Source organism: Pezoporus occidentalis, unplaced genomic scaffold (genome assembly GCF_034315485.1).
Source record: "Pezoporus occidentalis ecotype Australia unplaced genomic scaffold, CSIRO_AGI_Poc_V1 ctg405, whole genome shotgun sequence".
Taxonomy (NCBI): domain Eukaryota; kingdom Metazoa; phylum Chordata; class Aves; order Psittaciformes; family Psittacidae; genus Pezoporus; species Pezoporus occidentalis.
The window spans coordinates 83,895-110,000 of NW_026915731.1; the positions used below are offsets into that span (position 1 = coordinate 83,895).

General features: G+C 60.0%; 1 protein-coding gene across 3 annotated transcripts in view; it reads right to left on the reverse strand.

Moving 5' to 3' along the window:
• ARAP1 (ArfGAP with RhoGAP domain, ankyrin repeat and PH domain 1) overlaps positions 1 to 26,106 on the reverse strand; it is a 49,534-nt gene that overhangs the window by 1,855 nt on the left and 21,573 nt on the right. For all 3 annotated transcript variants that reach the window (XM_062633842.1, XM_062633843.1, XM_062633841.1), the window contains 22 exons: positions 23,643 to 23,712; positions 23,079 to 23,199; positions 22,786 to 22,979; positions 21,383 to 21,689; positions 21,211 to 21,296; positions 19,638 to 19,820; positions 16,672 to 16,846; positions 13,987 to 14,121; positions 12,921 to 13,056; positions 9,964 to 10,066; positions 9,691 to 9,886; positions 8,713 to 8,758; positions 8,308 to 8,471; positions 7,424 to 7,636; positions 6,360 to 6,465; positions 5,998 to 6,145; positions 5,708 to 5,791; positions 5,506 to 5,574; positions 5,317 to 5,434; positions 3,780 to 3,893; positions 2,294 to 2,436; positions 1,932 to 2,014 (listed from right to left, as the gene is read on the reverse strand). In XM_062633842.1, the coding sequence (XP_062489826.1) occupies positions 1,932 to 2,014; positions 2,294 to 2,436; positions 3,780 to 3,893; positions 5,317 to 5,434; positions 5,506 to 5,574; positions 5,708 to 5,791; positions 5,998 to 6,145; positions 6,360 to 6,465; positions 7,424 to 7,636; positions 8,308 to 8,471; positions 8,713 to 8,758; positions 9,691 to 9,886; positions 9,964 to 10,066; positions 12,921 to 13,056; positions 13,987 to 14,121; positions 16,672 to 16,846; positions 19,638 to 19,820; positions 21,211 to 21,296; positions 21,383 to 21,689; positions 22,786 to 22,979; positions 23,079 to 23,199; positions 23,643 to 23,712 (2,994 nt within the window). The remainder of the gene's footprint in view (positions 1 to 1,931; positions 2,015 to 2,293; positions 2,437 to 3,779; positions 3,894 to 5,316; positions 5,435 to 5,505; positions 5,575 to 5,707; positions 5,792 to 5,997; positions 6,146 to 6,359; positions 6,466 to 7,423; positions 7,637 to 8,307; positions 8,472 to 8,712; positions 8,759 to 9,690; positions 9,887 to 9,963; positions 10,067 to 12,920; positions 13,057 to 13,986; positions 14,122 to 16,671; positions 16,847 to 19,637; positions 19,821 to 21,210; positions 21,297 to 21,382; positions 21,690 to 22,785; positions 22,980 to 23,078; positions 23,200 to 23,642; positions 23,713 to 26,106) is intronic.

Genomic DNA, 26,106 nt, shown 5'->3' on the forward strand with positions numbered 1-26,106 from the left:
AGACGTGCACATGCGTGTACACGGCTTGCTGACATGGAGGCACCCACCCGTATGGACATGAGCAGCATTTACACATCCTGCTGACACGCAGGCACAGCCCGCATACATGTGCACACACAATGCCCATGCGTTCATATGTACACACATGCACAGGCACATGCATCCACATGCGTATGCACAAGCATCATATGCACGCATATGCACACACTCACATACATGCACATTAACATATGCACACACTCACATACATGTACATTAACATGTGCACACACTCACGCACATGTACATTAACATATGCACACACACATGTACATTAACATGTGCACACACACACATGTACATTAACATATGCACACACTCACATACATGTACATTAACATGTGCACACACTCACATACATGTACATTAACATATGCACACACTCACACACATGTACATTAACATATGCACACACTCACATACATGCACATTAACATATGCACACACTCACATACATGTACATTAACATGTGCACACACTCACGCACATGTACATTAACATATGCACACACACATGTACATTAACATGTGCACACACTCACACACATGTACATTAACATGTGCACACACCCCCATACATGTACATTAACATATGCACACACTCACATACATGTGCATTAACACGTGCACACACTCACACACATGTACATTAACATATGCACGTGTGAACGTTCATGCAGACAGCGTGCTGACAGGGATGCACACACCCATATGCACACCCAGCACACTCATGCACATACCTGCATGCGCGTACAAGCTCACACGTGCACGTGCACACTGACACATGGGGACAGGGACAGGGATTGGGACGGCGACAGGGATAGGGATTGGGATAAGGACAGGGACAGGGCAGGGACAGGGATGGGGATGGCGACAGGGATGGGGATTGGGATAAGGACAGGGACAGGGCAGGGACAGGGATGGGGATGGGGATGGCGACAGGGATTGGGACGGGGCAGGGACAGGGATGGGGATGGGGATGGCGACAGGGATTGGGACGGGGCAGGGATGGGGACGGGGCAGGGATGGGGATGGGGCAGGGATGGGGATGGGGCAGGGATGGGGACGGGGCAGGGATGGGGACGGGGCAGGGATGGGGATGGGGCAGGGATGAGGATGGGGCAGGGATGGGGATGGGGCAGGGATGAGGATGGGGCAGGGATGGGGACGGGGCAGGGATGGGGAGGGGGCAGGGATGGGCACAGGGCAGGGATGGGGCCGGGATGGTGCAGGGATGGGGACGGGGCAGGGATGGGGATGGGGCAGGGATGGGGACGGGGCAGGGATGGGGCCGGGACGGGGCAGGGATGGGGATGGGGCCGGGATGGGGCAGGGATGGGGCCGGGACCCGGCTGCGCGGCGCTGCCTCTGGCCCGCAGCAGCGTCCCGCGGCTCTGCTCTGCCATCTGGTGGCCGGAGGCGCGCACAGCACCAGGCGCGTCCCCGCGGCACAACCGGCCCTGGCCCCAGCCCTGCCCCTGTGCCCAGTTCTGCCGCTGTCCCATATCCATCCCCATCCCCACCCCTGTCCCCATCACCGTCCCTGTCCCATATCCATCCCCATCCCCACCCCTGTCCCTGTCCCATATCCATCCCCATCCCCACCCCTGTCCCTGTCCCATATCCATCCCCATCCCCACCCCTGTCCCCATCACTGTCCCTGTCCTACCCCAATCTCCATCCCGTTCTTATCTCCATCCCTGTCTCCATCCCTGTTTCAATCCCCACCCGCAGCCCAAGCCCTGCTCCTGACCTGTTCCCATCCCATCTTTACCTCCATCCCCATCTCCATTCACGTCTCAATCTCCATCCCCATCCCAGTCCCAGTCCCAGTCCCTGTCCCATCCCCATCCCAGTCCCCACTCCACAGGGCACCCCGCCGCTGCTGCTCACCACGTTGGAGGCCGAAGCTTCTTCTTGATGCCCAGGTACACCCGCAGGTTCCTCACGGGCCATTCCTTCTCTGGCTTGTGGCTCTGCGGGAAGAGGCACCAGCACCACGCTGGGGACTGCCCGGCCCCGGTCCATGGCCCCACAGGGACACGGGATGGGCTCGGTGGCCTTGGCAGCAGGAGGAGCCACAAGGATGCGGGGAGGGGTCTGGGCTTGCAGAGGATGAGGCTGGCACCAGGATGGAGCAGAGAGGGCAGAGATGGTGCCAGCACCGTGGGGATGGGGATGGGAAGGGATGGGAAGGGAAGGGAAGGGAAGGGAAGGGAAGGGAAGAAGGCAAGGCAAAGCAAGGCAGGGCTCACCCTCACGTCCCTGTAGAGGTGCAGGCAGCGGTGGCTCAGGATGAAGTAGCGGTCGTGGAAGCCGGTGCTGAGCCCCAGCCCCAGCAGGTTCCTCTCCTCCCGGAACTTCATCATCCCGTGCTTGCAGTCGCCCCCTCTGCTGGCTGCAGGCACCCACTGAGCAATTCCAGCCCCCTCGGGGCAGGGGGTGCAGCCAGACCCGGCCCCAAGGGTGAGAGCAGGGGAGCCCCAGCACTGCTCCTGCCTGGCCCCCCGCCCCATCCCATCCGATCCCATTACTTCCTATCCCAACCCATCTCACCCCCATCCCATCTCCTCCCTTGGCATCCCATCTCCACCACCCTCCCATCCCCATTCCCATCCCATCCCCATCCCATCACCTTCCCATTACTTTCCTATCACCTACCCCATCCCATCCCCATCCCATCCCCTTCCCATCCCTTACCCCATCCCCTTCCCATCCCTGTCCCATCCCCATCCTATTCCCATCCCATCCCCTTCCCATCACTTACCCCATCCCACCTCCCCTCGCATCCCCACCACCCTCCCATCCCTATTCCCATCCCATCCCCATCCCCATCCCCTCACCTTCCCATTACCTTCCTATCACCTACCCCATCCCCTCCCCATCCTATCCCCTTCCCATCACTTACCCCATCCCACCTCCCCTCGCATCCCCATCTCCATCCCCATCCCATCCTCATTACCATCTCAACCCCATCACCATCCCATCTCATCCCATCCTTTTTCCCATGCACATCCCCATCCCCATCCCATCACCTTCCCATTACTTTCCTATCACCTACCCCATCCCATCCCCATCCCATCCCCTTCCCATCACTTACCCCATCCCACCTCCCCTCGCATCCCCCTCTCCATCCCCATCCCATCTTCATTACCATCTCATCCCCATCACCATCCCATCTCATCCCATCCTTTTTCCCATGCACATCCCCATCCCCATCCCATCACCTTCCCATTACTTTCCTATCACCTACCCCATCCCATCCCCATCCCACCCCCTTCCCATCGCTTACCCCATCCCACCTCCCCTTGCATCCCCATCCCATCCTCATTGCCATCTCATTGCCATCACCACCCCATCTCATCCCATCCTTTTTCCCATCCCCATTCCCATCCCTATCCCCATTCCATTCCAACACATTCCATCTCCACCCCATCCCTATCCCACCTCCACCGCATCCCCATCCCATCACCATTCCATCCCACCTGCATCCCTATCCCACCTCCACCGCATCCCCATCCCATCACCATTCCATCCCATCCCCATCCCTATCCCACCTCCACCGCATCCCCATCCCATCACCATTCCATCCCATCCCCATCCCTATCCCATCTCCATCCATCCCCATCCCCAATCCCATCCCATCCCCATCCCTATCCCATCTCCATCCATCCCCATCCCCAATCCCATCCCACCCCATCCCACCCCCTCCGTGCAGCACCGCGGCTCGCCGGCTCTCACCCAGGTAGATGAGCATGTTCTCCATGGCCATCTGCTTCTTCACCACCAGGTAGCTCTCGGTGCCCAGGCAGTGCAGGATGGGCAGGACCTTCTCTGAGTAGTGCAGGGGCCGCTCTGGCAGGCAGGGACAGGCAGGGACGGGCAGGGGTCAGGCACCATCCCCAGGGGGCCGCACGTGGGTCCCAAGCTCCTGCCTGCCCTCACTGGGTTCATTTCATGCTGCTGCCTGATTGTGCCCTGGGGAGGTGACTTCTGGTCCACGGTGGGACCGCACTTCCCATAGGGACGTGCATGAGCACGGTGGGACGGGCACCACAGGGTGTGCAGAGGGAGCCTGGGCTTGGCAAGGACCACAGCATCCCATGTTGGCTTTCGGTGGTGGGCTCAGCATCCTGCCTGGATGAGCCACCAGGACCTGAGCCTCATCCTGCTCACGCCGAGCTCTTGCTGCTGCCCATGGGCACCCTGGGGTGAGGAACCCAGCACCCCCTCCGAGCTTCACTGGTGTTTAACCCCTAAAGGTGTCCTGTGAGCCCTGGTCCCAGCCACCCGCCCGTCTGCATCATGGATGTGGTGAGCAAACTGCAGCCGCCCTCCCCGGAGGGCATGGACCTGTCCCAGCACTGCCTCATGGTGCTGCTCCCAGGGGAAACCTCTCATCCCCATCCCCATCTCCATCCCCATCCATGTCTTCAAGCCCATCTCCATCCCAATCCCCATTCATGTCTTCAAGCCCATTTCCATCCCAATCACCATCTCAATTTCCAACTCCATTCCTATCTTCAACCTCATCTTCATCTCCGTCTCCATCCCCACCTCCATCTCATCTCCATCACTATCTTCAACCCCATTTCCATCTCCATCTCACCTCTATCCCCAAATCCATTTCCATCTCTATCCCCACCCTTATCTCCAACCTCATCTGCAACTCATCCCTATCTCCATTTCCATTTCTATTTACATCCCCATCCCTATCTTAACCCCATCTTCATTCCCATCCCCACCTCCATCCCTTCTCCATCCACACACCCACCTCCACCTCCATCTCATCTCCATCACCACCTTCAACTTCGTCTCCATCTCATCTCTATCCCCAAATCCATTTCCATGTCCATCCCCATCCCTACCTCCAACCTCATCTGCAACTTATCCCTCTCTCCATTTCCATTTACATCCCCATCCCTATCTTAACCCCATCTTCATCTCCATCCCCACCTCCATCCCATCTCCATCCACATAGCCACCTCCACCTCTTTCTCATCTCCATCTTCAACCTCGTCTCCATCTCATCTCTATCCCCAAATCCATTTCCATGTCCATCCCCATCCCCATCTCCAACCTCATCTGCAACTCATCCCTATCTCCATTTCCATTTCCATCCCCATCCCTATCTTAACCCCATCTTCATCCCCATCCCCACCTCCATCCCATCTCCATCTCCATCCTCATCCCTATCTTCAACCCCATCCCCACCTCCATCCCCACCTCCATTCCCATCCCCATCCCTGTCCCCATCCTCAATCCGCCCCCCACCAACCTGCCTCCTCCCTCTCATTCACTTCGTAGCAGCTCCAATAGTCCTTCTCCTTCATGACCACCTTCCTCCTGTGCAGGATCTCGAAGGTGAGCTCCTCGGCGGTCATGGTGGCCGGGATCTGCGAGGAGGGGACAGGTCTGCACGTGCCCGGGGCCGTTCCCTGTCCCTGTCCCCTGTGCCCCCGCTCACCTTCACGTGCTGCTCTGCCTCCGTCTTCTTCTCCTCCAGGTACACGGTGCAGATGAAGTCCCCGGCTTGCTGCGGGACAAGGGGAAAGCACCTCAACCCGCAGCTCCCATGGGCAGGATGAATCCCACCGCCCGGCACCTCCAGGAGATGCTGGAGCGGGCCCCCCCGTGTGAAGAGTACCCCACGGCAGGTCCCCACGTACCTGGGTCCCGCTGGATGCTGCCTCCCGCATCTTCATGATGGCCGTGATCTCATCCTGCTGCTTCTTCATCTCTTGGTCATTGACCTGCAAGGATGAGGAGCCCTCAGGGCTGCCCAGGCCATGCTTGAGTCCCACTGCAGCACCAGATGCTGGCTCCCAGTGGAATCCCAGCAGCTCCATGCCTGGGGGTCCCCGGGGTCTGCAGGCCCATGGACCCCTTCCCCTCATCTCCAAAGCAGACAGAGGAGATTCCCCCTCCCCATCCTGACCCAAGGGGGGGCTGAACCTACATTGAAGATCTTCACGTAGTGGCTGATGAGGTCCTCCACCACCCGTCCTGCCTTGTAGTCCTTCCCATCCATCTGGAAGAGCGTGGGCCCAAAGACGATGGCCAGGTTGTGCGTGTTCATCTGGTTCTCCCCGGAGAACCGCTGCACCCTGTGGGGAGCCCCATTGAGACCCCAGCCCCAAACCCCCACAGGATCCCTCCTTCAGCCTTGCCAAGGGGAACGCTCCCAACGCCCGGATGGGATGCTTGGCTTTGGGCCACCCCCAGGTCCCTTTCCTTTCCTGGTCTGGGATGTGAGCCAAGGGATGAGGGTGCCACGGAGGAGGGGGTGATGCTCCAGAGGGGCTGGTACCGGTGCCGTACCGGAATAGGTGGTTGATAAGCGCCTTCAGCGTGGCCCGGTTCACCGTGGGCAGCGTGCCCAGGAGCCGCCGGTACTCGGTGATCTTCACCTCCTCGTCCTCCAGCGCTGGCAGGGGATGAGCAGTGAGGGGGGTGAAGGAGAGATCAGGATTCATGGCCCCAACATTCCCCCCTCCACATCCCACCTCAGAGCCTCCACTGTGGGGATGGAGCATCCCAGCAGCCGATCATCCCAGCTCCATGGGCCAGAGCACCCCAGCGCTGGAGCATCCCAGCATCATGATCCCAGAGCATCCCAGACCCACAGGGCCAGAGCACCCCAGGATCATGATGCTGGAGCATCCCAGACCCACAGGGTCAGAGCACCCCAGGGCAGGAGCATCCCAGCTCCGTAGGTTCAGAGCATCCCAGCATCATGATCCTGGAGCATCCCAGGGCTGGAGCATCCCAGCTGCATGGGTCCAGAGCATCCCAGCATCATAATGCTAGAGCATCCCAGATCCACAGGGCCAGAGTAGCCCAGGGCTGGAGACTCCCAGCTCCATGGGGCTGGAGCATCCCAGGGCTGGAGCATCCTAAGGCCAGATCATCCCAGCTTCCCAGGGCTCAAGCATCCCAGGGCTCAAGCATCTCAAGGCCATAACATCCCAGCTTCCCAGAGCTGAAGCATCCCAGTCTCATGGGGCTGGATTATCCCAGCTTCACAGGGTGGAAGCATCCCAGGGCCAGAACGTCCCAGCCTCATGTAGTTGGAGCATCCCATCTCCATGGGGCTGGAGCATCCCAGCTCCACAGCACTGTGCCTCATGGCTGTTTGCCACTGGGTCCATCCATCCCCAGTACCCATGGGGGGGGATCCCGCAGCCCAGGGCAGGGGGGTCTGGTTCATTGCCCCATCTCCTCCCCATCCAAGCTGCACGGGGTCACCCTCCAGTCCCCACCCACCCCATTTCCAACGTGTGCGTTGGGTGCCTGCCCCAACCGTGGAGGAGAGGATGCAGGATGCTGCAGCGGAACAGCCACCCTGACCTGGCCCCACAGCACCCGCAGCCCCCAGTGCTCACCAGTGGCCCGCATCCAGTCCTGGCCCCAGCGCCTGGTGAAGAGCCCGTCCCCCAGGTCCCTGAAGAACCTCTTGAGGGTGTTGGCCACGTCATCCACGTGGTGCTCGCCCTCCTTGAGGCGCACGCTGCGGGCATCCCTGCGCAGCATCTCCAGCAGGCTGGTGGTCTTGGAGTTCTGCCCGCTCTTGCGGTAGATGCCTTCGGATGTCAACCCTGGGGTAGAGCCGGTGGGGTGAGACCTGCTCCCTAGGGAACAGGGACCCTTCCTGGCTGCTGCAGGATGGAGGAGCCAAAGGCCTCCTCCATCTGGAGCCTTCTTGTAATGCTCAAAGAGGGAGGGAAACGTGTGTTATCTGCTGGAGGATCTGTTCAGGCTGGAGAGGAGAAGGCTCAGGGGGGACCTGATGGCTGCCTACAAGTGCCTGAGAGGAGGATGGAGCCAGGAGGGGCTGGGCTCTGCTCCCAAGGAACAAGGGATGGGACAAGAGGAACCGGCCTCAAGCTGCACCAGGGCAGGTTTAGATGGAGCTGAGGAACAATTCCTGCCCCAGAGGGTGCTCAGGCATTGGAAGAGGCTGCCCAGGGCAGGGCTGCAGGCACCGGCCCTGCAAGGGTTCACACCCCGTGGAGACGAGGCCTCAGTGCCATGGGGCAGTGGTGGCCATGGGGCAATGGTTGCACTGGATGGTCCTGAAGCTCCTTCCCAACCCAGCTGACTCTGTGGTGTCTATGAGGTGAGCCGGTGATGCAGGCGCATACTGCACTGGGTGATGCAGGCACATACCGCACTGGGTGATGCAGGCGCATACCGCACTGGGTGATGCAGGCACGCACCGCACTGGGTGATGCAGGCACATACCGCACTGGGTGATGCAGGCACGTACCGCACTGGGTGATGTAGTCGATGCAGCGATCCACCAGCAGTGGGACATCGGACTCAGTAAGCTGCTGCTCTGACAACGTGTCCCCGGAGCTGCCCGCAGCCTTCTGGATGGCCTGGACCCATCCCAGGAAATCCAGCTTCCTCTCCCCTTGGATGTACAGCGTCCTGTCGGGAAGCCTGGCCTCAGCGCGGGACCCAATGCGCCACCAAACCCCACTGCATGCATGGACCCCTCCCAGGGAGGCTGGAATCAGGGGCATGGGGATGGTCCTGTTGGTCCTGTCCCTCTTTTGGGGGTCCTCAGCTGCTGCAGAGAGGGCAAAGACTTCCCAAAACGAGGAATAACTTGGGAAGGGTTGGGATATTTTACTGGGAGCATCCAACCCTCCCCATCCTTTGCTCCTACCTTCGCCTCTCCACCAGCACCAGCACCTCGTTGTCCCCCTGGATGGCTGGAAGGGAAGGCGAAGAGAACATCACCCATGGGAATGCGGGGTCCCCCGGTCCCCCTCCAGCCCAAATGGGATGAGGAGCAGCTCTCCAGGGACTGGGAAGAGCTCAGGAGCCTGCATCCCGTCAGAGCATCATTCCCAACCTCCCACCAACAGCCGGCTGCCACCCATGAGGGTCTGGGGGTCCCCCCTTGTCCCCACGCTCCCTCCCAGCCCATATGGGATGAGAAGCAGCTTTGCAGGCATGGGGAAGAGCTCAGCAGAAGGAGCCTGTGCTCCACCAAAGCATCACCCCCAGTGTCCCCACAAGGATGTGGGGCTCCCCACCTTGTCCCCATGCTCCCTCCCAGCCCATATGGGATGAGAAGCAGCTTTGCAGGCATGGGGAAGAGCTCAGCAGAAGGAGCCTGTGCTCCACCAAAGCATCACCCCCAGTGTCCCCACGAGGATGTGGGGCTCCCCCCTTGTCCCCATGCTCCCTCCCAGCCCATATGGGATGAGAAGCAGCTTTGCAGGCATGGGGAAGAGCTCAGCAGAAGGAGCCTGTGCTCCACCAAAGCATCACCCCCAGTGTCCCCACGAGGATGTGGGGCTCCCCACCTTGTCCCCACGCTCCCTCCCAGCCCATATGGGATGAGAAGCAGCTTTGCAGGCATGGGGAAGAGCTCAGCAGAAGGAGCCTTTGCTCCACCAAAGCATCACCCCCAATGTCCCCACGAGGATGTGGGGCTCCCCACCTTGTCCCCACGCTCCCTCCCAGCCCATATGGGATGAGAAGCAGCTTTGCAGGGATGGGGAAGAGCTCAGCAGAAGGAGCCTGTGCTCAACCAAAGCATCACCCCCAGTGTCCCCACAAGGATGTGGGGCTCCCCCCTTGTCCCCACGCTCCCCTAGCAGAGACGGGGACCCCGCAGTGGGGCCAGGGCACGCACAGAGCTCCTGCAGCTTGCGGAGCTGGAGGGGCTCCTGCCGCTCGCTGTCCTGGAAGCGGCCGTGGAGCGTGGATCCCACCAGGGCGAACCAGCCCTCCTTGGCGCGCTCCAGGTTGAGCCCCCCCTTGTAGTGCAGGCGGCCGACGCGCTCGAAGTCCAGCGCCAGGAGCTCCTCGGCACAGGGATGGACGAAGGACTGGGATAAAGAGGAGCCCGTCAGTGCCGGAGCAGCTCCCGGCTCCATCCCGCCTCCCCCAGCCCATCGCATCCTACCTTGGCTATGGACTTGAGCCATTCCCGAGCGGAGCCGGGGTTCTCCAGCCCGAAGAGGTAGAGCCGCTCCGACTCCGTGTACACCTCAAAGGTGTTCTCGATGCTGCGGGAAGGGAGGGATGGGGAGCGTGGGCACCCGTGGGTGGTGGGAGGGTGCTGGGTGGGTGCGAGCAGCCCGTTTGCATGGGTACCCGGGGATACAGGGCGCGGATTGGGATCCCCCCACCGCGGCCATGGGCTCTCCAGCATCCCTGTGAACGCTCCACTGGGGAGCAGAGCACGTGAAGGGGCTACAAAGGGGTTGCAAAGGGGCTACAAAGGGGTTGCAAAGGGGTTGCAAAGGGATTACAAAGGGGTTGCAAAGGGGTTGCAAAGGGGTTACAAAGGGGTTGCAAAGGGGTTATAAAGGGGTTACAAAGGGGTTACAAAGGGGTTGCAAAGGGGTTACAAAGGGGTTTGCAAAGGGGTTGCAAAGGGGTTACAAAGGGGTTGCAAAGGGGTTGCAAAGGGGTTACAAAGGGGTTGCAAAGGGGTTACAAAGGGGTTGCAAAGGGGTTGCAAAGGGGTTACAAAGGGGTTGCAAAGGGGTTGCAAAGGGGTTGCAAAGGGGTTGCAAAGGGGTTGCAAAGGGGTTATAAAGGGGTTGCAAAGGGGTTGCAAAGGGGTTGCAAAGGGGTTACAAAGGGGTTACAAAGGGGTTGCAAAGGGGTTGCAAAGCGGTTACAAAGGGGTTGCAAAGCAGTTACAAAGGAGTTACAAAGGGGTTGCAAAGGGGTTGCAAAGGGGTTATAATGGGGTTGCAAAGGGGTTGCAAAGGGGTTACAAAGGGGTTGCAAAGCGGTTATAAAGGGTTTACAAAGGGGTTGAAAAGGGGTTGCAAAGGGGTTGCAAAGGGTTTACAAAGGGGTTACAAAGGGGTTGCAAAAGGGTTGCAAAGGGGTTGCAAAGGGTTTACAAAGGGGTTACAAAGGGGTTGCAAAAGGGTTGCAAAGGGGTTACAAAGGTCTTGCAAAGGGGTTGCAAAGGGGTTACAGAGTGGTTGTAAAGGGGTTACAAAGGCGTTACAAGGGGACTACAAAGGGGTTACAAAAGCATTGCAAAGTGATTGCAAAAAGGCTGCAAAGGAGTTACAAGGGGGTTGCAAAGGGACTATAAAGCAGATTACAAACAGGTTACAAAGGGGCTGCAAAGTCATTACAATTGGGTTACAAAGGGGCTATAAAGCAGCTACAAAGAGGTGGCAAAGGGATTGCAAAGGGGCTGCAGGGGCCTTGCAAAGGGGTTCCAAAGGAGTTACTAACTGGTTACAGAGGGATTGCAAATGGGTTACAAAGGGTTTGCACAGGGGTTACAGAGGGGCTGCACAAGGGTTATAAAGGGGCTGCACAAGGGTTACAAAGGGGCTGCACAGGGGTTGAAGAGGTACAAAGGGGCTACAAAGGGTTTGCACAAGGGTTACAAAGGGGCTGCACAAGGGTTACAAAGGGGCTGCACAGGGGTTTAAGACGTACAAAGGGATTACAAAGGGGCTGCACAGGGGTTACAAAGCAGCTGCAAAGGGGTTGAAGAGGTACTAAGGGGTTACAATAAGGCTGCACATGGGCTACAAAGGGTCTGCAAAGGGGTTCCAAAGCAGTTACTAAGTGGTTACAAAGGGATTGCAAAGGGGTTGCAAAGGGGCTGCAACGAGTTGAATGGTACAAAGGGGTTACAAAGGGTCCCATGGGGGTTACAAAGGGGCTGCACAAGGGTTATAAAGGGGCTGCAAAGGGGTTCCAAAGCAGTTACTAAGTGGTTACAAAGGGATTGCAAAGGCGTTACAAAGGGGCTGCAATGAGTTGAATGGTACAAAGGGGCTACAAAGGGTCCCATGGGGGTTACAAAGGGGCTGCAAAGGGGTTGAAGAGGTACAAAGGGGTTACAAAGGGGCTGCACAGGGGCTACAAAGGGTCTGCAAAAGGGTTATAAAGGGGCTGCAGAGAGTTGAACGGTACAAAGGGGTTGCACAAGGGTCACAAAGGGTCTGCAAAGGGGCTCCAAAGCAGTTACTATGTGGTTACAAAGGGTTTGCAAAGGGGTTGCAAAGGGGTTACAAAGGGGCTGCAATGAGTTGAATGGTACAAAGGGGCTACAAAGGGTCCCATGGGGGTTATAAAGGGGCTGCAAAGGGGCTCCAAAGCAGTTACTAAGTGGTAACAAAGGGTTTGCAAAGGGGTTACAAAGGGGCTGCAACGAGTTGAATGATACAAAGGGGTTACAAAGCGCCCCATGGGGGTTACAAAGGGGCTGCACAAGGGTTATAAAGGGGCTGCAAAGGGGTTCCAAAGCAGTTACTATGTGGTTACAAAGGGTTTGCAAAGGGGTTACAAAGGGGCTGCAATGAGTTGAATGGTACAAAGGGGCTACAAAGGGTCCCATGGGGGTTACAAAGGGGCTGCAAAGGGGTTGAAGAGGTACAAAGGGGTTGCAAAGGGTCTGCACAGGGGTTACAAAGGGGCTGCAAAGAGGTTGAAGAAGTACAAAGGGGTTACAAAGGGGCTGCACAGGGGCTACAAAGGGTCTGCAAAAGGGTTATAAAGGGGCTGCAGAGAGTTGAACGGTACAAAGGGGTTGCACAAGGGTCACAAAGGGTCTGCAAAGGGGCTCCAAAGCAGTTACTATGTGGTTACAAAGGGGTTGCAAAGGGGTTGCAAAGGGGTTACAAAGGGGCTGCAATGAGTTGAATGGTTCAAAGGGGCTACAAAGGGTCCCATGGGGGTTACAAAGGGGCTGCACAAGGGTTATAAAGGGGCTGCAAAGGGGCTCCAAAGCAGTTACTAAGTGGTAACAAAGGGTTTGCAAAGGGGTTACAAAGGGGCTGCAACGAGTTGAATGGTACAAAGGGGTTCCAAGGGGTCCCACGGGGGTTGCGAAGGCTCTGGGGGTGCTGTGCGTGTGCCCACGGGGGCTGCTCCTACCCGTGCGTGTGGGGCGCGTTGTGCACCAGGCACACCATCTCCTGGGCCCGGAGCTCGCCGTTGGGCGCTGCGCTGCGCTCGCTCTCGTAGTAGCTGAGGAGCCCGTCCTGCAGCGTGCACCAGCGCCGGCTGAACTCTACAACCGGGTGCAAAGGGCTCGCAAAGGGCTCGCAAAGGGCTTGCAAAGGGTTTGCAAAGGGTTTGCAAAGGGCTTGGAATGGGTTTGCAATGGGCTCGCAAAGGGTTTGCAACGGGCTTGCAATGGGCTTACAATGGGCTTGCAATGGGCTTACAATGGGCTTGCAATGGGCTCACAAAGGGCTTGGAATGGGTTTGCAAAGGGCTTGCAATGGGCTTACAATGGGCTTACATGGGGCTTGCAATGGGCTTACAATGCACTTGCAATGGACTTGCAAATGGCTTGCAATGCACTTGCAATGGGCCTACAAAGGGCTTACACAGGGCTTGCAATGGGCCTACAAAGGGGTTGCATTGGACTTGCAAATGGCTTGCAAAGGGCTTGCAATGGGCTTGCAATTGACTTGAAAAGGGCTTGCAATGGACTTGCAATTGACTTGCAAAGGGCTTGCAATGGGCTTACACAGGGCTTGCAAAGGGCTTGCAAAGGGCTTGCAATGGGCTTACAATGCACTTGCAATGGGCTTGCAAATGGCTTGCAATGCACTTGCAATGGGCCTACAAAGGGCTTACACAGGGCTTGCAATGGGCCTACAAAGGGGTTGCAATGGACTTGCAAATGGCTTGCAAAGGGCTTGCAATGGGCTTGCAATTGACTTGAAAAGGGCTTGCAATGGACTTGCAATTGACTTGCAAAGGGCTTGCAATGGGCTTACATAGGGCTTGCAAAGGGCTTGCAAAGGGCTTGCAATGGGCTTACAATGCACTTGCAATGGGCTTGCAAAGGGCTTGCAATGCGCTTGCAATGGGCTTACAAAGGGCTTGCAATGGGCTTGCAAAGGGCTTGCAATGGGCTTGCAAAGGGCTTGCAATGGGCTTTCAATGGGGCCGCTGTTCCCCAACCCCAGCACAGACCCCCCCCCGGTACCTTCCGGCCCCTTGCGCTCGGCGATGGGCTTGGCCATGGACGGGGTCTTGTAGAGGAAGCCATGGTGGGTGACAGAGGGCAGCGGAACCGAGTAGGGCCTCTCCTCGCTGCCCCCCACCTCCAGGCGAGGGGGCTCTGTGAAGGGGGGCAGAGCTCGTCATGGGGGGCTGGAGCCCCCCGAAAACCCACCCCCAACTCAACCGGGGCTCCCCAGCCCAGCCCATGAAGCAGGAACACGACAGCATCCCATGGCCGCACCAGCGTGGCACGGTTGGGGTGCAAGGAGCAGCTCCAGCCCCCCTGGCTCAAGTCAGTGGGGATCAGGGCATCCCACATCCCACATCCCTGAGCTGGGATGGGGATGCTGTGGGAAGGTGGGAACTGGGTTTTCCCCCTGGTGAGGGTCCTCCTGGGCTGTCCCAGCTCCTTGTGGATCCATAGGAGCGGAGCATCGCAGTCCTGCAGTGCCTCAGTTTCCCCTCTTTGCCTTCCAACAAGAGGCATTCCCCAAGTTCCTCCAGGAACCGGGATGCAGGGACACCCCTAAAGCACCCCCAGGTCAGAGCATGGGGCTCCCTGGAGCTCCCGGGACAGGGAAAAGGGGGAGAATCCCGCTCCGTGATCCCAGCCCTGCTCCACACAGAGCTCATCGGCCCCAGGAATTCCAGAGCCAGGAAGAGCTCAGGGGATCGGTTTTCTCCGGCTCTTCCAGACCCATTTTGTGCTGACACATCCGGAATGCAGGGCAGGGCCAGCCCCGATCCTGGGTGAATTCCAGCTCCTGCGGGCCAGGCTTGGCCGCCGAGGCGGGGAAGGGAGGTGATGGCTGGGGCAGGCGGGAACACCTCCATCCCCGCGGCTGGAATGCTCCCGGGGTGGAAGTTCACCCTGTGTCAGGGTGCGGATGGGTCCCATGGGAGCCACAGTGGGTGGAATGGGTGGGAAGGTTTAGGGAATGCTGGAGGTGGGGGACAGAGGAATGTCCCCTGGAATACCCAGGATGGTGCCTTGTCCTTCCCTGCATCCCATACAGGGTTTTGCACTGGTATCCCTGGCTGGGGTGGATCATGGGGGTGCTCCCCAAAGCCTTTTTTCCCTCTCCTGGGATGCACAGAGCAGTTGGATATCCCCACGCTGGGAAACTGCTGCGTAGGATAAAGTACACTCCTGTATCCCCAGGGATGCACCGACAGCGTTCCAGAGCCCTGCACCCATCAGGAAGCCCCAGCAGGGTTCCAGAGCCCTGCATCCCCAGGACACCCCAGCAGGGTTCCAGAGCCCTGTATCCCCAGGACACCCCAGCAGGGTTCCAGAGCCCTGCATCCCCAGGACACCCCAGCAGGGTTCCAGAGCCCTGCATCCCCAGGACACCCCAGCAGGGTTCCAGAGCCCTGCATCCCTAGGACACTCCAGCAGCGTTCCAGAGCCCTGTATCCCCAGGACACCCCAGCAGGGTTCCAGAGCCCTGCATCCCCAGGACACCCCAGCAGGGTTCCAGAGCCCTGCATCCCCCAGGACACCCCAGCAGGGTTCCAGAGCCCTGCATCCCCAGGACACCCCAGCAGGGTTCCGGAGCCCTGCATCCCCAGGATACCCCAGCAGGGTTCCAGAGCCCTCTATCCCCAGGACACCCCAGCAGGGTTCCAGAGCCCTGTATCCCCAGGACACCCCAGCAGGGTTCCAGAGCCCTGTATCCCCAGGATGCCAGAGCAGGGTTCCAGAGCCCTGTATCCCCAGGACACCCCAGCAGGGTTCCAGAGCCCTGTATCCCCAGGACACCCCAGCAGGGTTCCAGAGCCCTGCATCCCCAGGACACCCCAGCAGGGTTCCAGAGCCCTGCATCCCCAGGACACCCCAGCAGGGTTCCAGAGCCCTCTATCCCCAGGACACCCCAGCAGGGTTCCAGAGCCCTGTATCCCCAGGACACCCCAGCAGGGTTCCAGAGCCCTGCATCCCCAGGACACCCCAGCAGGGCTCCAGAGCCCTGTATCCCCAGGACACCCCAGCAGGGTTCCAGAGCCCTGTATCCCCAGGACACCCCAGCAGGGTTCCAGAGCCCTGTATCCCCAGGATGCCGGAGCAGGGTTCCAGAGCCCTGTATCCCCAGGACACCCCAGCAGGGTTCCGGAGCCCTGCATCCCCAGGATACCCCAGCAGGGTTCCAGAGCCCTGCATCCCCAGGACACCCCAGCAGGGTTCCAGAGCCCTGTATCCCCAGGACATCCCAGCAGGGTTCCAGAGCCCTGTATCCCCAGGATGCCGGAGCAGGGTTCCAGAGCCCTGTATCCCCAGGACACCCCAGCAGGGTTCCAGAGCCCTGTATCCCCAGGACACCCCAGCAGGGTTCCAGAGCCCTGTATCCCCAGGAAGCCCCAGCAGGGTTCCAGAGCCCTGCATCCCCAGGACACCCCAGCAGGGTTCCAGAGCCCTGCATCCCCAGGACACCCCAGCAGGGTTCCGGAGCCCTGCATCCCCCAGGATGCCAGAGCAGGGTTCCAGAGCCCTGCATCCCCAGGACACCCCAGCAGGGTTCCAGAGCCCTGTATCCCCAGGACACCCCAGCAGGGTTCCAGAGCCCTGTATCCCGCAGGATGCCCCAGCAAGGCTCCGGAGCCCTGCATCCCCCGGGCTACCCCTGCCGCATTCCCGGTGGATGCCCCCCGCCCCCGGGCTCAGTCCCTTTACCTGAGGACCTGTTGTGGAGCAGGAATTCCATCTGCAGGCGCTGCCCGCTCCTCTGGGCCAGGGCGAGGGGCGTGGGGCACTGGGGGTCCCCGGTGGCGCAGGACGCGGCGGCCCCGCAGAAGAGCAGCGCCTGCGTCTCCGCCAGGTCCGCGGTGGTGACGGCCGCGCACAGCGCCTGGGGAGCACCGGGAACACCGGGATCGGCCCCGGGCAGGAGCGGGAGCGGAGCCGGCGGCCGAGCGGGACAAAGGAGGGGACGGAGGGAGGGAGGGGAGGTTTGGGGCGGAGGAGCCGCTGAGGTCACGGGGCGGGAGCGGGGCAGGAACACAAACAAAGGCACATGCGGGCGGGCGGACGGGCCCGACGGGGAGGGATGCGGGGGGGAGCGGGGACGGCGGTCCCTGTGCTGGGATGGCATTGCCCGTGTTGGGATGGCGTTGTTGGGATGGCATTGCCCGTGTTGGGATGGCATTGCCTGTGCTGGGATGGCATTGCCCGTGTTGGGATGGCATTGCCTGTGCTGGGATGGCATTCCCTGTGCTGGGATGGCATTGCCTGTGCTGGGATGGCATTGTTGGGGTAGCATCGCCCCTCCTGGAATGGCATTGCCTGTGTTGGGATGGCATTGCCTGTGCTGGGATGGCATTGCCCGTGTTGGGATGGCATTGCCTGTGCTGGGACGGCATTCCCTGTGCTGGGATGGCATTGCCTGTGCTGGGATGGCATTGCCCGTGCTGGGATGGCATTGCCCGTGCTGGGATGGCATTGCCCGTGCTGGGATGGCATTGCCTGTGCTGGGATGGCATTGCCTGTGCTGGGATGGCATTCCCTGTGCTGGGATGGCATTGCCCGTGCTGGGATGGCATTCCCTGTGCTGGGATGGCATTGCCCGTGCTGGGATGGCATTCCCTGTGCTGGGATGGCATTGCCTGTGTTGGGATGGCATCGTTGGGATGGCATTGCCTGTGTTGGGATGGCATCGTTGGGATGGCATTGCCTGTGTTGGGATGGCATTGTTGGGATGGCATGGCCCGTGTTGGGATGGCATTGCCTGTGTTGGGACGGCATTGCCTGTGCTGGGATGGTATTGTTGGGATGGCATTGCCTGTGTTGGGACGGCATTGCACGTGCTGGAACGGCATTGCCCATGCTGGAACGGCATTGCCTGTGCTGGGATGATATTGTTGGGATGGCATTGCCTGTGATGGGATGGCATTGTTGGGATGGCATTGCCTGTGCTGGGATGGCATTCCCTGTGCTGGGATGGCATTGCCCGTGCTGGGACAGCATTGCCTGTGCTGGGACGGCATTGTTGGGATGGCATTGCCCGTGCTGGGATGGCATTGCCTGTGCTGGGACGGCATTCCCTGTGCTGGGATGGCATTGCCTGTGCTGGGACAGCATTCCCTGTGCTGGGATGGTATTGTTGGGATGGCATTGCCTGTGTTGGGACGGCATTGCCTGTGCTGGGACGGCATTGTTGGGATGGCATTGTTGGGATGGCATTGCCTGTGCTGGGACGGCATTCCTTGTGCTGGGATGGCATTGCCCGTGCTGGGATGGCATTCCTTGTGCTGGGATGGCATTGCCTGTGCTGGGATGGCATTCCCTGTGCTGGGATGGCATTGCCTGTGCTGGGACGGCATTCCCTGTGCTGGGATGGCTTTGCCTGTGCTGGGATGGTATTCCCTGTGCTGGGATGTCATTGCCTGTCCTGGGATGGCATTCCCTGTACCAGGACATCATTCCTTGTGCCAGTGGGGCAAAGTGGAGTGAAGCCCCAACCCAGCACCATGCCCATGGCTGGGAATGGGAATGGATGAATGGAAGTGAATTGGGTGCTGGTCACTGTAGGAGGATACTGGAATCACAGCATCCCCCTCAACACCAACCCCATTCCAGCCCAATGCTGGACCCCGATGCCATTTCCAAGCTGGGAAGAGGTGAAACCCGGCTGTGGAATGGGGAATCCCATCCCAGACTGGGCTTTCCAGCCTGGAAATGGGGCTGGTTGTGCCTCATCAGAGATGTCTCCCTGTTCCCACATCCGGCTTGTCCCTCCTGGAGAGCCCAGGGTACCCAGTGGGGATACAGGGTGTGCAATGGGGGTGATGTGATACAGACAGAGATACTGGCAGGAATAAAGGCAGGGATACAGACACGGATAAAGGCAGGGATAAGGGCAGGGATGCAGACAGGGATAAAGGCAGGGATAAGGGCATGGATACAGATAGGGATAAAGGCAGGGATACAGACAGGGATAAAGGCAGGGATAAGGGCAGGGATGCAGACAGGGATAAAGGCAGGGATAAGGGCATGGATACAGATAGGGATAAAGGCAGGGATACAGACAGGGATAAAGGCAGGGATAAGGGCAGGGATGCAGACAGGGATAAAGGCAGGGATAAGGGCATGGATACAGATAGGGATAAAGGCAGGGATACAGACAGGGATAAAGGCAGGGATACAGACAGGGATAAAGGCAGGGATACAGACAGGGATAATGGCAGGGATACAGACAGCCATACAGACAGGGATACAGGCAGGGATTCAGGCAGGGACAGAGGCAAGGACACAGTTGGGGATAAAGGCAGGGATACAGGCAAGGCTACAGACAGGGATAAAGGCAGGGATTCAAGCAGGGATACAGGCAAGGCTACAGACATGGATACAGACAGGGATACAGGTAAGGGTACAGGCAGGGATACAGACAGGGATACAGGCAGGGATACAGACAGGGATACAGACATGGATACGGACATGGATACAGACATGGATACACACAGGGATACAGACATGGATACGGACACGGATACACACAGGGATACACACAGGCTAAGAAGCCACCCAGCCCATACCCTAGGCTGAGCACCCTGCCTGGGCAGACCCTGCACCCCAGAGCAGGCTCAGGACCCCCCACCCCAAGCACCCGAGGGGACCCGCAGGCGCTGCGCCGAGGCACGGACCCTGTCGAGCTCCTCCTGGTTGCCGAAGAGCGGGTGGTAGCGCCGGTACTTGCCCTCCCGGTACTTGGCCGTCAGGAAGCGCCTCCTCTCCCGGCTCCCGCTGCCGGGGCCGATGGATTCACTGGGGGGGACGTTGGCGGCCCAGAACTGGTTGGCCACAGCGTTACCGATGTGGTGGAAGAGCTGAGGGACAAAGAGAGTGTGATGGGGGGGGGGGTGGAGAGGGGCTGGGATTGGGATGGGGTGGGATGAAGGGAGCTTAAAGCTCCTCCAGCTCCAGCCCCTGCCACGGGCAGGGACCCCTTCCACTAGAGCAGTTTGCTCCAAGCCCCTGTGTCCAACCTGGCCTTGAACACTGCCAGGGATGGGGCAGCCACAGCTTCTCTGGGCACCCTGTGCCAGCGCCTCAGCACCCTCACAGGGAAGAGCTTCTGCCTAAGAGCTCAGCTCAGTCTCCCCTCTGGCAGGTTCAAGCCATTCCCCTTGGCCTGTCCCTTGTCCCAAGCCCCTCTCCAGCTTTCCTGCAGCCCCTTCAGGCACTGGAGCTGCTCTCAGGTCTCCCCTTCAGGAGCCTTCTCTTCTCCAGGCTGCCCCAGCCCAGCTCTCTCAGCCTGGCTCCAGAGCAGAGCTGCTCCAGCCCTCGCAGCAGCTCCATGGCCTCCTCTGGCCCTGCTCCAACAGCTCCTCCAGGATTCCTCATGCAGGATGAGCCCGGCAGCAGCTCCGCTCATGGGGACATTCAGAGCCCAAAGCTGCTGCCTTGCCTGCCCAGGGAGCAGTGGGGTGCACCGGGGGGGTGACGGGTGCTGCATGGGGTGCACAGGAGCACCCACTCGCTGCAGTAACGCAGCCCCACAGCTCGACTCAGCCCAACGTCTGCAGCCCCCGCAGCCCCTGACCCCCCTTCCTGCCTGGAAAACCACATCTGGAATGCAGCATCCAGCTGCCGGCAAGGGGCGGGATGCTCCGCATCCATCCGGGGGGATTTAAAGGCCATTCCATGGCTCCTCGCCACCCCACTGCCCGGTACCAAATGATGCTCAGCCTGACATGAAGAGGTTTCTCGCTGCCTCAGCGAGCCCCTGGGGGCTCTGCCAGCATCCCTAAGCAGCAGAGCCAGGGTGGGAATGGGATGCTGGCAGCATCCTGGGTGTGGGCATCAATCCCGGAGAAGGGAGGGGATGGAGCACAGCTGGAAGCGTTTGGGGGCTCGGGGAGCAGGCGATGCCGGAGGCAGCGCGGGTGGGACTCGGGAAGGAATGCGGGATCCGAGCAGGAAAGGTCGGGAAGAGCGGGGCCAGCCAGGGTCTGCCGGCTGGGAATGCGGCTGGGAATGAATCCCGTCTGTGTCCATGCATTCCACTGCAACACTTCCTCAGCACCGGCGCACAGGCGCTGCTTGTCCTCACCACATGGGTGTCCACGGACCACAGGGATGGGGATGGAGGATGCCGAGGGGCCAAACCCACCGCAGCGTCACCCCAAAGGCTGGGGAAGTCCTCAGCCCATCACCAACGGCTCTGCCATGGGGAGGGGATTTCTGCCCCCCAAAAAGGTCGATCTGCACCAATACCTGGATCAGCTCCTCCGTCCACACCTTCCTGTCCATCTTCAAGCTCCGCACTTTGCTGATTGAAGGACCCAAGCCCCGGTGCTCCCCTGCCAGCGAGACAAAGCCATTGAGGAGCTGCTTTGGGATGGGAGAAGCCACCCCAGCGCGGTCCCCAGCCTCGGGATGCGGGCACCTGCGCATCGCTTGCAGATGACCACGCAGAGGTTGATGGAGGCCCAGTCGGGCTTGGGGGAGCCGCAGTCGGCGCAGGAGCGGTTGGGTTCCAGGGCCCAGATCCTCTCGGCCACCTCGGAGTTGGAGAGGGCCTCGGCGATGGATTGCTGCATGGCTTCCACCCACTCCTCCTTCTCCTGCTCCGAGTCGGCCGCGAAGCTGAAGGTGCGGTACGGGGTGGTGAGGTCGAAGCCGCGGCGATCCACCTCCTTCACGTTGCCCACGTTCATCTCGATGTAGGTGATGCCGATGCCGAGGCGATAGTCCTGGGGTGAGGGTGGGCAATGGGGACCCGTCCCGGAGGGACACGGGTGATGCAGGAGCTGCCGTGCCCCTTTCCCTGCCTGGCTCCCATCCCTACGGAGCATCTCCAGTGGGTTCGGTGCTCCTGGGGAGCCCCAAAGCTTGGAGCGGGTGGTGAGAAGGGGCTGCAGCCCCAGTGTCAGCAGCCTGTGGGGGCTGAGCTGTCCCCATTTAGGGGGTGGCACCCCCAGCTCACTGCTGCCCTGCTCAGTGTGTGGGTGCAAAGGGAAGGGATCCCCTTAGAGCATCCCTGGGGTGACCTATGGTGTCACCTCATCCACTGCTCAGTGTGCGGGTGCAAAAGGAAGGGACCCCCTTAGAGCATCCCTGGGGTGCCCCATGGTGTCACCTCATCCACTGCTGTGTGTGTGGGGGCAAAGGGAAGGGTCCCCCTTAGAGCATCCCTGGGGTGTCCCATGGTGTCACCTCATCCACTGCTGTGTGTGCAGGGGCAAAGGGAAGGGTCCCCCTTAGAGCATCCCTGGGGTGCCCCATGGTGTCACCTCATCCACTGCTGTGTGTGTGGGGGCAAAGGGAAGGGTCCCCCTTAGAGCATCCCTGGGGTGCCCCATGGTGTCACCTCATCCACTGCTCAGTGTGCGGGTGCAAAGGGAAGAGATCCCCTTAGAGCATCCCTGGGGTGCCCCATGGTGTCACCTCATCCACTGCTGTGTGTGTGGGGGCAAAGGGAAGGGTCCCCCTTAAAGCATCCATGGGGTGTCCCATGGTGTCACCTCATCCACTGCTGTGTGTGTGGGGGCAAAGGGAAGGGTCCCCCTTAAAGCATCCATGGGGTGTCCCATGGTGTCACCTCATCCACTGCTCAGTGTGCAGGTGCAAAGGGAAGGGTCCCCTTAGAGCATCCCTGGGGTGTCCCATGGTGTCACCTCATCCACTGCTCAGTGTGCGGGTGCAAAGGGAAGAGATCCCCTTAGAGCATCCCTGGGGTGCCCCATGGTGTCACCTCATCCACTGCTGTGTGTGCGGGGGCAAAGGGAAGGGTCCCCCTTAGAGCATCCCCGCGTTGCCCCATGGTGTCACCTCATCCCCGGCACCCACCTCAGCGTTCTTGTAGAGGAGAACTTTATCCCCAGCCACCACCACGAAGAGCTTGTGCTTGAAGCCGCGCAGCTCCAGGAAGCCGCTCCTGTCGGGCAGCTCGGCGGGGGCCCCACTGGAGCCTGGGGACCCCGATGTCCTCCTCCGCTCCTCCGCCGCCTGCTGCAGGGTCCGGATCCACTCGTTGCGCTCGGCTGCGGGGATGGGGATGGGTCAGGATCCGCGCCCGGGGCCGGGAAGCTCCCGAGCTCCTCCCGTGGGGCGCAGGGGCAGGCGGGGAGCCGGGAACCCACCATCGCTCTCAGCACGGAACACGAAGTTGCGGTTGTTGGTGATGACCTCGAACTTCTGGTCCCCGACGCTGGCGATGCGGGAGATGGAGGAGACGGGGATGAAGCGCTTGGAATAGGCGTCCTGGAGCAGGGGACAGCGGGAGAGACTGCTCAGCACCAGAGGGCCACGGAACCAGCCAGTTCAGGCACTTGTAGGCAGCCATCAGGTCCCCCCTGAGCCTTCTCTTCTCCCCACTGAACCCCCCAGGTCCCTCAGCCCTTCCCCATCACACTCGGGCTCCAGGCCCTGCACCAGCTCCATTCCCTGCCCTGTCCCTGCTCCAGCACCTCAAGGTCTCTCTTGCAGTGAGGGGCCCAGAGCTGAACACAGGATTTGAGGTTCAGCCTCACCGTGGCCTTGGGATGATGGGATGGAGACCACCCCAGGCTCCGAGCATCCCGCATCCCACCAGCATCACCCCAGCACCCACCCCCTGCTGCTCCCCGCCATACCCAGCAGGATGCGGCCCCACAGGGGCATCTCCTCTGCCACCTCCTCCCCGCAAGCCCCAGACCCCAACCCACCTTCTCACTGTCGAAATAGCACAGGTGCTCAGCATCCAGCTTCACCCAGCGCCTCTGGTAGATGTAGGACCTGGAAGGGACCCGCTGGAGGTGACCCAGCGGCTCCCCAGTGGGGCACCCGAGGACAGGGTGCAGGGAGGGCCCCACGGGACTGGGGCAGCCCCTTCCCTGCTCCCCCCATCCCCAGGCTGCACCGAGCGCCCTTGAACTGGGGTGACTCCGATGTGCTTCACGCCCCAGTTGTCAAGAGCCTGGGGCCACCTCAGCATCGATCCTGTGCTGTGTCCCCATCCTGATCCCTTGATCCTGGTTTGATCCCAGGTTTGATCCCAGTTTTAATCCATGTCCCCATCCCTCCATCCTGCACCGTGTCCCCATCCCTCCATCCTGCACCGTGTCCCCATCCCTCCATCCGGCACCGTGTCTCCATCCCCATCCCTCCATCCTGCACCGTGTCCTCATCCCCATCCCTCCATTCTGCACCATGTCCCCATCCCCATCCCTCCATCCTGCACCGTGTCCCCATCCCCATCCCTCCATCCTGCACCGTGTCTCCATCCCCATCCCTCCATCCTGCACCGTGTCCCCATCCCTCCATCCGGCACCGTGTCTCCATCCCCATCCCTCCATCCTGCACCGTGTCCCCATCCCTCCATTCTGCACCATGTCCCCATCCCCATCCCTCCATCCTGCACCGTGTCCCCATCCCCATCCCTCCATCCATCCCTCCATCCGGTCACCGTGTCCCCATCCCTCCATCCTGCACCGTGTCCCCATCCCTCCATCCTGCACCGTGTCCCCATCCCCATCCCTCCATCCTGCACCGTGTCCCCATCCCTCCATCCTGCACCGTGTCCCCATCCCTCCATCCTGCACCGTGTCCCCATCCCCATCCCTCCATCCTGCACCGTGTCCCCATCCCCATCCCTCCATCCTGCACCGTGTCCCCATCCCCATCCCTCCATCCTGCACCGTGTCCCCATCCCCATCCCTCCATCCTGCACCGTGTCCCCATCCCTCCATCCTGCACCGTGTCCCCATCCCCATCCCTCCATCCTGCACCATGTCCCCATCCCCATCCCTCCATCCTGCACCGTGTCCCCATCCTCATCCCTCCATCCTGCACCGTGTCCCCATCCCCATCCCTCCATCCGGCACCGGGTCCCAAGGGAACACATCCCAGCAGGGCTCTTCCATGGAATCCTTGTGGGATGGGGACCCAGCCCTGGGCTGCTGCCCAAGGGTCTGTTTGCTCAGGAAGGGTTTCGCCATCCCCACACGTGACACCAGAGCTCGGCCCTTCTGGAACCGGCAGCAGCCACTGGGATCAGAACCGGGATCAGGAATGGGATCAGAACCAGGATCAAAACTGGGATCAGAAATGGGATCAGAAATGGGATCAGAAATGGGATCAGAAATGGGATCAGAAATGGGATCAAAACCGGGATCAGAAATGGCATCAGAAATGGCATCAAAACTGGGATCAGAAATGGGATCAGAAATGGGATCAGAAATGGGATCAAAACTGGGATCAAAACTGGGATCAGAAATGGCATCAGAAATGGCATCAAAACTGGGATCAGAAATGGGATCAAAACCGGGATCAGAACCGGGATCAGAAATGGGATCAGAAATGGCATCAAAACTGGGATCAAAACTGGGATCAGGAATGGGATCAGAACCAGGATCAAAACTGGGATCAGAACCAGGATCAAAACCGGGATCAGAAATGGGATCAAAACCGGGATCAGAAATGGCATCAAAACTGGGATCAGAACGGGGATCAAAACCGGGATCAGAAATGGAATCTAAACCAGGATCAAAAAAGGGATCAGAAATGGGATCAAAACCGGGATCAAAACTAGGATCAAAACAGGGATCAGCACCACTCGGCTCTGCCCTGGGAGCTCATCCCTGTCCCACGGGACACAGACACCCCCAGCCCCGCTCTGACCTCCCATTGCTTTTACATGCTGAGGGGTTGGGGTCCCGGTTTGCCTCCCACTGCCTCCCCCAGGCTCCCATCAGCAGCTTCCCAGGGACTTCCCGGTGCTTCCACTTCCCCAGCAGCCCCACTGCCACACTGCAAGCAGCCTGAGCTTCCTCCTCCTGCTCCTCCTCCTGCTGCTCCTCCTCTTCCTCCTCCTCCTCCTGCTCCTTCTTCTCCTCCTCCTCCTGCTCCTCCTGCTCCTCTTCCTCCTCCTCCTCCTCCTGCTCCTCCTGCTCCTCCTCCTCCTCTTCCTCCTCCTCCTCCTCCTTCTCCTTCTTCTCCTCCTCCTCCTCCTGCTCCTTCTTCTTCTCTTTCTTCTCCTCCTCCTCCTCCTTCTCCTCCTCTTCCTCCTCCTCCCCCGTCTGCAGCCCCAGTGCAGCAGCTCCCAAACACCCTTCCCATCTCCTGTTTAGGTTTTGCTCCCAGCTGGAGCAGGGGCTCTTTAAGCAGGTTCCCTGATGGGACGGAAGTGAG